General features: G+C 40.2%; 1 protein-coding gene across 1 annotated transcript in view; it reads right to left on the bottom strand.

Moving 5' to 3' along the window:
* Positions 1-11,920, bottom strand: part of AGR2 (anterior gradient 2, protein disulphide isomerase family member) — a 17,285-nt gene extending 5,365 nt beyond the window's left edge. Inside the window, exons 1-6 of the mRNA XM_006165785.2 lie at positions 11,814-11,920; positions 8,135-8,280; positions 7,821-7,884; positions 7,648-7,700; positions 5,818-5,891; positions 2,428-2,491 (exon numbers count right to left, since the gene is read on the bottom strand). Coding sequence (XP_006165847.1) covers positions 2,428-2,491; positions 5,818-5,891; positions 7,648-7,700; positions 7,821-7,884; positions 8,135-8,273 — 394 coding nt within the window. The 5' untranslated portion in view covers positions 8,274-8,280; positions 11,814-11,920. The remainder of the gene's footprint in view (positions 1-2,427; positions 2,492-5,817; positions 5,892-7,647; positions 7,701-7,820; positions 7,885-8,134; positions 8,281-11,813) is intronic.
* Positions 11,921-12,972: the final 1,052 nt, after the last annotated feature.

Genomic DNA, 12,972 nt, shown 5'->3' with positions numbered 1-12,972 from the left:
GGAACCAGCAGTTAGCGTAATGGCTATGTCGCTGGACTCCCACGTAGTCGACCGCGGTTCGTGTCCCGGACCCGGTGGCTTAAAACTCACGCCGGGCGCGTGTGCGTGCGTGCCCAAGATCCTGAGAGGAGAATGGAGGAGAAGGGATTGCGGCGTGACCACCCCCCCTGGGGGGTGATTTCTCGCTTTCTGTCTCTATGTCTCTCTCTGTCTGTCTGGCGAGCGCACGCACCCTACAGTGAAAATCTCTCCAAAAAAATAATTAAATAAAAAATAAAATAAAATAAAATAAAATACACCCAAGAGGGTAATGGTAGGATACAGAGAGGCCAAGAAACCTTGCCTTGAGAAGTGATTGAAGGAGCCTGAGACATGTATCTGGAAAACTAGATGAAGCGGTCATGTGAGAACAGTCTGCGAGTTTGCAAAGTCTGCACTGACAAAGCAGTGGACAATCGCTATCATTTCCAACGCTGGCCTAGGACCCACAGACAAGAATCACAAGAAGCAGACATTTATTTGTTCAACAAAGATGTAAGACTGACTATACCTTCTGCTTGGTGTGATCTAATCTTTGTAATAGGTTAACATGACAAAGGCTTTTGAAATACCTGGGCAGTGACTCCCAGCCCTGACTGCACATTGGAATCACCTGGAGAGATTTAACAACTAATCCTTATTTCATGGCTTTGAGGTGTGGTGTGAGCGGCTTGGCTTTTTTTTCGCCACGTGATTCTAATGTGATCCAGAATGGAGAATGACTGGGCTGGAAGAGCAAGCCGTCTCGAGGTGGACTCTGACTGACGGAAACAGACATGAATTAAAATGCTCTTACACAGGGATGCAGCTAAAAGACTTCCTGCACAGGTATGCTGGATGACTTACAAGTTCCTTGCAGGGTTAAGATTCAACTGTTTTAACTCCTGACAAAATCGAATGTGTAAAATGTGTGCGCCAGTTCAGCCTTCTCTAGTTTTTTCCTATCACTTGTTTTTCTCTCCAATTTTATGTATTTAATGTAAATCTGATGAATTACACAGGTGAACTGCTTGGTTAGCGTGTGCTCTACTATGTGGTGGATTTAATTACAAATTTTCCTTAAATCAGTGTGACTTTTTATTTATTTATTTTATTTTATTTTTTAAGAGGTTTTTGCTATAGGGCACATGTGCTTGCCAGACAGACAGAGAGAGACAGAGAGACAGAAAGTGAGAAATCACCCCCCAGGGGGGATGGTCACGCCACAATCCCTTCTCCTCCATTCTCCTCTCGGGATCTTGGGCATGCACGCACATGCGTCCGGCTTGAGTTTTAAGCCACTGGGTCCGGGACGCGAACCGCAGTCAGCTACGTGGGAGCCCAGCAACATAGCCATTACGCTAACTGCTGGTCCCAAATCAGTGTGACTTTTAAAAAAAAATATTTTATTTAACTTTATTTATTATTATTTCCCTGTTTGGTGTGTGTGTGTGTGTGTGTGAGTGAGAGAGAGAGAGAGAGAGAGAGAGAGAGAGGAGAGCAAGCCGCCAGGTCCAGGACTTGAACTGCAGTTGGCCATGTGGGAATCTAGCGCCTTTAACCACCATGCCAGCTGCTGGCCCTGAATCAGTGTGACTTTGATCAGCACCAAATTCAAGACATTCATTCAGTCATTTAACACATACTTATGAGAACTCAGCTCAAGATCATGCCGAGACCTTGATATGACCAGCAGAAACACTGTCCCTGCTATGTGGGGCTTATGGCGCCATGCAAGAAAATAGTAATTAATCACCAATAAACGCAGAATTATAACTGAGAAAGTGTAATGAGAGAAATGCAGTCCCACCAAAGCACAAGTGGGAGTTTGACCTGGTTAGTGAATGATAGTCATGATTATGGAGATAAATATGTGATGTTGGGGGGCAGGGGGGTCGAAGGAGAACCAGATTTTTAGGAGGGGGAACAGCCTATGAAAAGTACTAGTGGGAGGAGGGGGCATAATTCCTTTAATTTATTTTCCCCAGACCATATTCCTAACTTTCCTAAAAATAATGATCAGAAATGTCAGGAAGAAAAATCAACACACAAATTGAAAGTCTGACCAAAAAAATAAATATTTACAGGCCTGACGTATTCAGGAAAACTATCAATACATTTAAACAGGTGCTTCCTCCTCAGATGTATTGGTGGCAGAAGATGAAAACTTAAAATTAGCAGTTGAGGAAAAAAAATCATCTGTGAAAATAGAATTTCACATTTTCTAATAAAAACATGTGAAACAAAAAACCGTTATATCCCTTGGAATGTCATATGCGTTGCTAGAGTTTAGCAATGACATTGGCCATGGTGAAGTGGCAGGTGAAGGTGAGCAGGACAGAGGAAGGGACATAGCAGCACTGGTAGAACCTTCAGAGTATGTTTCACCTCCTGATCACTTTCACTTACCAACAAACAAAACTCTGGGGACGTACTGGCCATCCGGAGAAAGGTGTTTGTCAGTCGTTTCATACTAAGATTGAAAAAAAAAGCAGTTTTTAGTTTGTTCTTCAGGCTTTTTTATTATTATTATTTTAATTTAACTTTATTTATTTTTAATTTGCCCAGAGAGGGACAAAGTGAGAGAGAGAAAGAGGGAAAGTGGGAAAGCAAGCCACCAGGTCTGGGACTTACACTGTGGTCAGCTATGTGGGAGTCCAGCACCCTTAACCACCAAGCCACCTGCTCTTCAGTTATTTTAAACTGGTGTCTGTTCTTGGACCAGGCACCTTAAGATAGCATAAGGCACATCTCTTCCACACAAAACTTATAACATAGAAGGAGACAAGTTATGTGCATGAGATAAGAAATAAGACAGAGCAGAATGTGTTGTGGTACCAGAGGTAAGATCTCAACAGATATAATGCAAAAAAACCCAAAACCAAAACAGTTCGAGAAGGGAGGTTTGGAAGGAGTTACAGTGTTGGGGGAAGACATATTGGGGGAGATAGGAGAAGAGGGAAAAATGAGAAAAACAGAAGCCATTTTTGGAGAAATTATAGAAATAAATAAGATTTTCTTGATCATACATCTATCCAATTATCTTTGTTATTTAGAATTTTATTTATTTAGCAAGATTCCCCCCCCCCAGGGGTGAAATCATGGTACAATCCTTTCTCCTCCATTTTTTCATTCTGTCAAGATTTGGGATACACAGGTGTATTTTTCAAGCCACCAGGGCCAGGATTTCAAATAGCACTCTACCATGTGGGATCCGGCTTCCTTAATGACTAATATTAAAGATAAACCACAGGCCCAGCCCTTGGCATATCTTCTTCTTTTTCTTCTTTCTTTTTGGAGAGGTTTTTGCTATAGGGCATGTGTGCTCGCCAGACAGACAGAGAGAGACATAGAGACAGAAAGTGAGAAATCACCCCCCAGTGGGATGGCCACGCCGCAATCCCTTCTCCTCCATTCTCCTCTCGGGATCTTGGGCACGCACGCACACACACCCGGTGTGAGTTTTAAGCCACCAGGTCTGGGACACGAACCGTGGTCGACTACGTGGGAGTCCAGCGACATAGCCATTACGCTAACTGCTGGTTCCCCCCTTGGCTTATCTTTAATGAATGTGCAGTCTAGTGAAATTCCAGGTAGAAAATGAATATGGAGGATCCAGTGGATGACGTATTATATGGAGGCTGTTCGGGTGCATGGGCACCCAGAGCAGGTCGTGTATCCCAGCATGCAGGTACCACTAGGACTTCTGAAGTGGGTAAGGAGGGATCTTAAAAAATAAACCGAAGTGTGGTTAGTGTAATGGCTATGACGCTGGACTCCCACGTAGTCAACCGTGGTTCGCGTCCCCGACCCGGTGGCTTAAACTCACACCGGGTGCGTGTGCGTGCACGCCCAAGATCCCGAGAGGAGAATGGAGGAGAAGGGATTGCAGCATGGCCATCCCCCCTGGGAGATGAGTTCTTGCTTTCTGTCTCTCTGTCTGTCTCTTTCTGGCGAGCGCACGCGCCATATAGAAAAAAAAAAAAAAGAAAGAAAAAGAAACTGAAGTTACATGGAAAAGAAGGCCACTGTATTGAGGGAGAAGAGGCTGTGTAAAAAGGCACAGAACAGAAAGGCATAGTGCTTTCTCTGATGATCAAGTGCTTGGGAAGAACTGGTTATAGGGCATGCCTGCGGGTGTGGTGAGAGAAGATTCCGAGCTGCTTCAGGGGCCAGCTGGTGATTGGTCTTTCACACCATGCCACTGTGATTCCATTTGATCAGAAACAGGAAGGCATCACTGGAGGAATGTTAGAGAGGCTCCATGAACTCAATTCCGCCTTTAGAGTGATTCCCCTGACAACCATGTGGGATTGGATGAATTTATCTCAAAAGCAGGGAGCCATTTAGTAATACTGCCATATGTTAGACAAAGGGAACAACCTTATCCTAAAATAGTGGTCCTGAGTTTATAGAGAAATGACAAATACAGACTGAGTATCCCTTATCCACGATGTGTGCGACAAAATTTTCAGACTGCAGATTTTTTAGGCTGCGGAATCCTCGCACCTCCGTAACAAGGTATCTTTGGGGATGGGACTCAAGTTTAGACATGAAATTCAATTATGTTTCATGTACACCACATACACATAGCCTAAAGCTAACTTTATACAATATTTTTATATTGAAGCATTCTGGCATGACACATTGCTTGAGGTCAGGTGTGGAATTTTCTAATCATAGGCATCATGTTGGTGTTTAAAAAGTTTTGGGTTTTGGAGCATTTCAGATTTCAGGGTTAGGCATACTCAACTTGTAAGAGGAATATTTAGAATTTAGAAATGCAGAATTTTTTTGACTGTCATAGGTGATTAGCAAAGTCCAATCTAATAGAATAGTACTGCCTCAGTGAAATAGAGAATGGAGAAAGCAGAGCTATAAGAAAGCAATCAAGGTGATTCAATGTGGACCATCTGGAATATGGTTGGATGGATGAGCTGGAAGTTGTTGCATGTTTGGTTAAGATGTAGACATGATCAATGTATAGGAATTGATGAAAGCCAGGAGTAGATGAAGGTGTTCACAGAAAATAGAAAATAGAAATACAGTGGATCAAGTAGAGATTCATCAGGTGAACATGAAGAGGCAGAAAGAGGAAGAGGTGAGGAAGAATTACTGGTGTGGGTTGCTCCTTGAAGAAGGCAACCTGTGAAGAGGAGGGAGAGAGAGAAGAGAGGAACTCAAGGGAACATATGGTTAAGTAGAGTTGCTTTTTGTTTGTTTGTTTGTTTACTTGCTTTAGAAGGAAAATGGAACCCATTTGCATACTGAGCAGAAAGTAGAAAGAATTTAGAGAATAGAAAGGGTGCACATCAGGAGGGGTGGTGATGGTTAAAGAGAGAATGCAATAATCTAAAGTACAAGAGGGATGATTGGATTTGGACAGCCGGAGAGCTGCCTATTCCAGGGAAGGAGAAAACAGAATTAAGAGTTGGTGTGAAGAAGACAGGCACAAAAACTAATCTGCAAAATCAGAAACCTTCTATTGGGTCATTGGAAAAATCACGATGTGTTTTTCTATGCAAAAATATGTTATGACTTTTCTGATGACCCAGTGATTATTAAAGCAACAGAGAAAATCCTGACCTCAGGAGAGTATTTTTTAAACAACCCAAGATGATTAATTATCAAGTAAGAAACATGCCAGATAGATTATTAATGAAATGAAATATCTTTTTTCTCTCCAATCTATGAGATAGGATATTTGGAAGAGATCCCAGTTAATGCAGTATGACTAAGAAGTAGGGAAAAATGATGAACCATGGGGAAATGTTAGTAACAATGAAAAAGTATACTTACAACTAGATTGAGGAGGACGAACTGCTCTGCTAATTTCTGGATTTCTTTATTTTCGGCAAATACTTTCTTTAAAGCTATAATATAAAGAAAAGTCATTAAGCATCTATGTCAGTATTGGTTAAAACCATTGTTCTCTTTTATACCTTAAGTTGAATTGCATTTGAAATACACTATTCTACCATACCATTTCAGCAAATGATTAGTGAAGTAATATCTATGCCATTGACCACCTTTTGCATTTTTCTGTTTACTCATTCAGTCATCCATTCATTAATTCATCTGTTTTTGTTTATTTGTGGCTCATATTTGTTTGGTGACTCTATATAGTGGGCACTATTTTATGCACTGGAGATAATTCTGTGAAAACAAGCATTTTGCATAGAACTCAAATGCTTGCATGAGAGAAAGGCCATTATCGAGTATATAAGTAAATATAATTTCAGGTGGAAATATGTACTTTGAAGAAAAATGAAGCAAGGGAAACAGTTTAAGGATGATGGATCTTTCTGAAAGGGTGTCACTGAAATACTCTCATTGAAGTGATTTGGGAAGAGGTCATTCTAGGTGGAGGGAACTGCAAAAGTGGTAGCTTGTGAGATGAGAATGAGTTCAGATGTTTGAAGAATGGCATGCAGCCAGGCTGGATAGAATGGTGAGTGCAAAGAGAGAGTGACAGGAAAGGAAAGATGGCCATTGACCAGACCGTGTCCAACCTTGGAGGCCTAGGTCAGGAATTTAAATTAAATTTTACTTGTGATTAGAGACCACTTGAGTATGTGAGTAATAGGATCTGATTTGTGTAAGAGCCCAAGTCTGGGTTCTCTGTGGAGAACTGACCTTAGGTGATGTTGGTTTAGACCACGGAAATTGCACTAAGGCAATAGGAAGGGATTAGATTGGGCAAGACCAGCTATATAATCTATTGGACCAAGTGCAAGATGAAAATGTAAAGCCATTCATTCAAGAATTACTGAAGTCCAACCTTTGTCATCATTTTTTTTATAGTTATCATAGTCAACCACAGTTCAAAAATATTAATAAATAAGTACTATATGGTACAATGAGATATTTAAAGAGAGAGAAAGAGAGTACATTTACATAACTATTTTTTAAGAAAGATTTCTGGTATAGGGCACATGTGCTCACCAGACAGACAGAGAGACAGAAGGCAAGAAATCACATCTCCTGCCCCCTCTCTTGCCCCCGGGATGACCACACCACAATCCCTTCTCCTCCATTCTCCTCTCAGGATTTTAGGCATGCACACACACACAACTGGCATGAGTTTTAAACCACCAGGTCCAGGACTCAAACCATGGTTGACTATGTGGGAGTCCAGCGATGTAACAATTACACCATCTACTGGTCCCATTTACACAATTTTAATTAAACTATATTGTTATAATTGTACTATTATATTCATTGTTGTTCATCTTTTTTGTGCCTAGTTTGCTGATGTAATGGATGTAGGACATAAAAGAAATAACGATATTGAGGATGAACCCTGGAGCTTTTTTCTAAAAAAAGTATACATTTCACTTTTATTTTTAAAATATAAGAGGACTTCAAAATGTTCTTGGAAAAATAGAGTTAAAATATAGGTATTTTGCTGCAGAAAGGTGAAATCCATGCATAATTTTTAGAGCTTGTGTTTTAAAATGTACACCAATAGTTATCACAAACAGAAATATTTGAAGTTGCTTTAAAGCATGTTTTCACTGCATAAAATATTCAACTGTAATATGTTCTAAGGATATAAAAATGAATGATCCCAACCCTAGCCTTAAGGCCAAAAGTTGATTGAGGAAATCATACAGAAAGATAAATTACCTTGACTGTGTGGGCACTCATCCAAGTGATGAATAATCATCAAGGGTTTGTTGCTTTAAGAGACAAAGAGAGATTGGATAGTTTTGAATGAGTAAGTTTTCGTTATGGCTAAGGTATCACTAGATGGTGCTCTTGAGAGCTTTGAGAAAGCTTGGAGTAACTCCAGTCTTTACCTTGTCTTAGATTTGTATAGAGCTTCTTCGTATGTCTGAGTCCAGATGAGCTGATCACCCCAACCTGGAATGAAATGAACCAGGATATTTAAAGCTACTCTACTTTCAGATCTCCTGCTATTTAAAAGCAATGGTAAAGTCTGAGATAAATACATACTTGCTACTAAAGAAGAAAACCCTCTAAAGGGAGTAGAAATAGTTATAAATGATGATACATACAGAAGGAAAGTATGTTAAGCACACATGTCTTAGCACCAGACTTAAGACTTAGGACATCTTTCCCAGTTAAGCAGCAGCTGGAAGCCGACTCCTACCTCGGGAGAGGGTCTGGGGTAATTTCGGTCGAGAGTCTTTTGTGTCCTTTTTAGCTCCAGGTTTGACGGTGGTCTCCTTCGCCAGTGTGTAGGAAAGAGCCACCAGGAGCAAGAATGCTGACACCGAAATTTTCTCCATGGCTAATCTGGTGCAGAAAACAAATGAAAGTCAATAGAATGAAAGGGAGTTAGCAGTCTTCGAAATCTATAGGTTGCTTCCCAACAGTGGGATGTCATAGGAATTGAGCCTCTGCTGAGACTGGACACATGAGATTGGAGGAAAAAGCTACCTTCAATAGGATTTTCCTAAGAATACATTGTGTGGATATCTGTCTGTCTGTCTATCTTTCCACTTGCCTACCTATCTACAGGTATAGATTAAGGGAGAGAGAGATATGAAGATATAGACCTCTATAGGACAGAGTTATCTATATGGATATAGTTATATACAAATGGATAATATAGATATATTTTAAGAAAATAGCTAGCTAGATAGATGCATATACTCTTATAACTAAAAAAATTAAATTTTAAGTTTAAAAAGTGTAATACTGGAAGTCACCTTAGGGGTTACTTCCCTTTCCCCCATCTTTCCAAGGCCTCATTTATTTTAGAGAGATGAAAAGATTTAGAAGGTGGGTCCAGAACAAAGGCTCTGGATCTTGCCATTCTGCAGAGGTGGCTTCCATCTTCCCTCCCTAAAACAATGACATGAAACATACATATTTCTTTAACCTTGCACTGAAATAGGGACACCACCATGGAGGAACAAGACACAAATAAAACACCCTATTTCATTTAGAACCTGCCAGGTTTCTCACTAACTGAAGACTTGCTCCCACACAGCTCCCTCTAGTATAACATTTACTGAAGTCTGTGTTAGCTCTGCATTACCAGGACACATCAGTGTCAGGTTCCATCTAGTGAAGTGATTCGGTAACTGTGTGGGTTTTTATAGGGAAGTGGTTGTGGCCATCACTTTAGTGCACAAAAATATTTTGTGAGATTCATAATACAGAAGAATAAATGCCTTGGGTATCCTTTGTTAAATTCTTTTTTTCCTTTCTGGTATTCTTCAGTTAACTCCCAGAAAAGCTGAAGTAAATGCCTATGAACAAGATAACGAATGACAGGAGAGACTCAATGAGTGTGGAGGGAGAGTGAGCTAGCTAAGGGAGTTGCATTAACAAAACACTAGGGTTGGGGCCAGCAGGTGGTATGGTAGTTCAGGGCCCTGGACTCCTATATGGCTGACCTCAGTTTGAGTCCTGGACCTGGTGGTTTGTTTCTTTCTCTCTCATTCTGTCCTTCTCTAGTCAAATTAGAATAAATAAATAAAGTTAAATCATTAAAAGCATACACACACACAAATCACTAGGGTTATCCACACGCCATCACATGGAAAGCTGGAGATGGGATTCTGGCAAAGCCAAACATTGAAATTGCTTTTTTAGAGAAATATAAAAGTGATAGTATCTAATTCTAGGATAGGCATGGATTTCAAATTCAGTCAAATGAACTCTGCCAAGAAAGTAGGACTGTCATTGCTTAGTGTTTTTAAGAGGAAAGTTTCTCGTGATCTGATGGCTTAAGTGAGGACCTTTGCTAAGCATTAGCAGCTTAAAAAGTATTACTAAGTTACTAAATACAAATGATGCCTTGTATTCAACTGACTAATTATCATCCAAGTTACAGTAATGTAGTCACAAAATGCCTTTTTTTCAGAAAGACATAACAAAAGGCAGGGATATATATAAGGGGTCCTCAAAAAATCATGGAAAATGTATATTATGAACAAATTATGCATAGATTTTAATTTCGATTTTTTTGCATCCAAGTTCCCTCAGTCTTTAATTCCATTTTTCTACAAACATTTTGAAGTTCCCTAGTTCTTTCTTCATTTTTATGTTATTTTTAAATTTTTTAAAAAAACATTTCAGATTTTTATTTATTTATTTATTTATTTATTTATTTATTTATGATTTTTATGTTCTAAAGTACTGCAAAAATAACTCAAATGTACTACAAGTCTGCAATATCCAGCCCTCTTAGTATGAAGACACTTTAAAAAGTAACTGAAAACTTTGTTCTTTTCAGTACCATGTATAGTCAGACAGGCATAGGGTAACAAAAGCTAAATGGTAGTACTTCAGCAAATGAATCTTTCCAAAGGAGCAATAGTCACCAGGGAAGCCAATCTGAGTCTTTAGCTTAGGTTAAAGCATCCATCTGTACTAAGAACTGAGCCTTTTGTCCTTTACTGTGAAAACTCCTTTTTAATTTTAAAAAGACCCCCAAGAACTTTCAGAGAGAGTAATGAGACTTTTAGAATAATATTCATTGGTCCAAAAAATATCATGAGAACTCACTACTGAGAATGTATCAATAAACGTTTGATATTGTATCTTATTTATGACAGCAACTGTGTACATTTGAAAAAGTAATAGTGAATTGGTGACGAAGCACTTCATCTGGTCTACTGACAATTCTCATTGCCTAAGTGGCTATCAGGACCCCTTCAATAGCTCCCCTGATTGCGGCTGGAGCTATCGATGTATTCCGTGTGTTTATGGCAGGATAACACAAAGAAGGCTAATATAACTCCTGCTGTACAAACATCCTGCTCTGGGGTGGCATTTGAGATTCATTCTCCTGAGTTTTTATAATACAAACAGGCTGGGCTCTGCAAACTTCCTGCTAAACCACCTCAAAACACAATGCCAACTATGGAAGAACGTGAAGATTTGGACTCTCACTCTGTGAAACCAGCATGTGTTACTGAAGACTATGTCCATACTTTACTTCCTATCTTTAACAAAAATAAATTCACAGGAGGTTTCAGTGTTCCTTTTCACAAATGCATCATAAAAGCAACCTCTGACAACCTATCCTGCGAACTTAATGATTAAAAAGCAGCACAATTTTTTTTGAGAATTTTTTTTTTTTTTTTTTTTTTTTTTTTTGGGTGGGTGCCCGTTCCCACAAGGGACAGAGAGACAGAGACAGAAAGCAAGAAATCATCCCCCAGGGGGTATGGCCACGCCGCAATCCCTTCTGCTCCATTCTCCTCCTGGGATCTTGGGCACGCATGCATGTGCGCCCGGCATGAGTTTAAGCCACTGAGTCTGGGACTCGAACCACAGTCAACTACATGGGAGTCCAGTGAGGTAGTCCTTACGCCAACTGCTGGTTCCAACAAAATATTCTTTGATACCAGAGAGAGAGGGAGCAAGAGGGCCAGAGAGATCTGTTTCTTGATCTGAAATAGTGTCTCAGAGAGCTGCCTGAACCAAGGCTTCTCTTTGAGGAACCCGCACACCTTCACTTGAGCCAGTGGGAAAGAAGCAGAGCGTTTGATTGTGACTGAGATGGAAGCTCCTGGGCTTTGTGCCAACTTTGAAAACTCCTAGAGTCCCCCCACTCTGAAATCTCCTGTTTCCTAAGGGAGGGAACATGACTTTGAACCAGCTCAGGAACATAACCCTCCTACCTCTAGCCAAAGAAAGGCTGCATGAATCTTTGGTGGGAAGTCTGCTATCCCCTCTCCAAATCCCACTTAGTTGCCCTTGGAAACTTGCACTTCTCTGTCTGTTCATTGCCTGCAACTTGACACAGCAATCTGAGGCCAAAGCTCACTCCAGCGAGCTCACTTTTCTGAAGTTCTTTTCAGGAGCCTTACCTGGATTTCCTCCCCCACCTGTCTTGTGTGAGCCGGCGGCCAGGATGCAGTCCAAGCCTCGAGACCGTGCAGCGCAGCTTGAGTCTCTATTTATGCGCCACAGCGCTCCTTAGTCCCACCCACTAATCCTGTATTTACTTGTTGCCAACTCGGAAATAAACCTTCTTTTTTTCCAAGTGATTATTTTCTGTAGGTTTAAGAGTTCTTGTTTTTAAAAATCACATTGCCAAAGGACTATTTTTCAGCATGCACGTTTTTTTTAACTGTTTGTCGAGGTATGTTGTTAAGAGGTTCGGGGAAGGTGGGCAGAGTGCCAAATCTAGGTACGCTTTAGATGAAGGCATTTGGTTTGTCTGAAGGCTGATTCGTCTTTAGGTGATTGGATAGAGTTTGTGGCTTCAGATTTTTTTTTCCTCCTCCTAAGGCAGATCATCTTTATTGAGTTGCAGACGTTCAAGAGATGACTCACAATCGAACCCTAACAGGCACAGAACCTGCCATGCTCCATGAGGTACATATTATTTTCCACAATCCACGTCCTTCACCTTTGAAAGAAAAAGTTCATTACAGGTATGAAAAAAAAAATACAAACCAAGTATCCATATAGTGTTTCAAACTGGAAAATTATTCAGAAAAAACAGCCTACCACTATGAGCTTGTAATAATTACCTTGTCACTGAATAGATGCAGAAGTTTCCCTTGAAAGAGTTAAAAAGTACTTCACGGACACTCTCTTATTTAATAGCAACCTTTCCTAGTAGGTACGCAGGAAGCTATCAACCCCTTTTTTTCAGACCTAGAAAACTAAGGTCTGCAACTTTTTTGTTTGTTTCTCTCAAGATTATTCCGTTATTCACTGAGGATTGATTTTAAGACTAAAACTTGAATAGACTAATACAAAGGGTATTCCTACTGGGAAAACTCATTTCATATGCCTTAATGATACACAATGATTAAATGTAAAAAAAAATCAATAATAATCATAAATAAAAATGTAAAGAAACCCAAAAAAACAAAAGTAAAAGAAAAAAGAAACTTGGGGCTAGCAGATCATGTCACTGTTATGTCTCTGGACTCCCATGAGGACAACCACAGTTCGAATCCTGAACCTGGTGGCTTGAAACTCACACTGTGCGCATGTGCATGCATGCCCAAGATC

This window comes from Tupaia chinensis, unplaced genomic scaffold, assembly GCF_000334495.1.
Source record: "Tupaia chinensis unplaced genomic scaffold, TupChi_1.0 Scaffold144031_1, whole genome shotgun sequence".
NCBI lineage: Eukaryota > Metazoa > Chordata > Mammalia > Scandentia > Tupaiidae > Tupaia > Tupaia belangeri.
The sequence above is the reverse complement of the archived record's forward strand: the minus strand, read 5'-3'. Positions and strand labels throughout refer to the sequence as shown.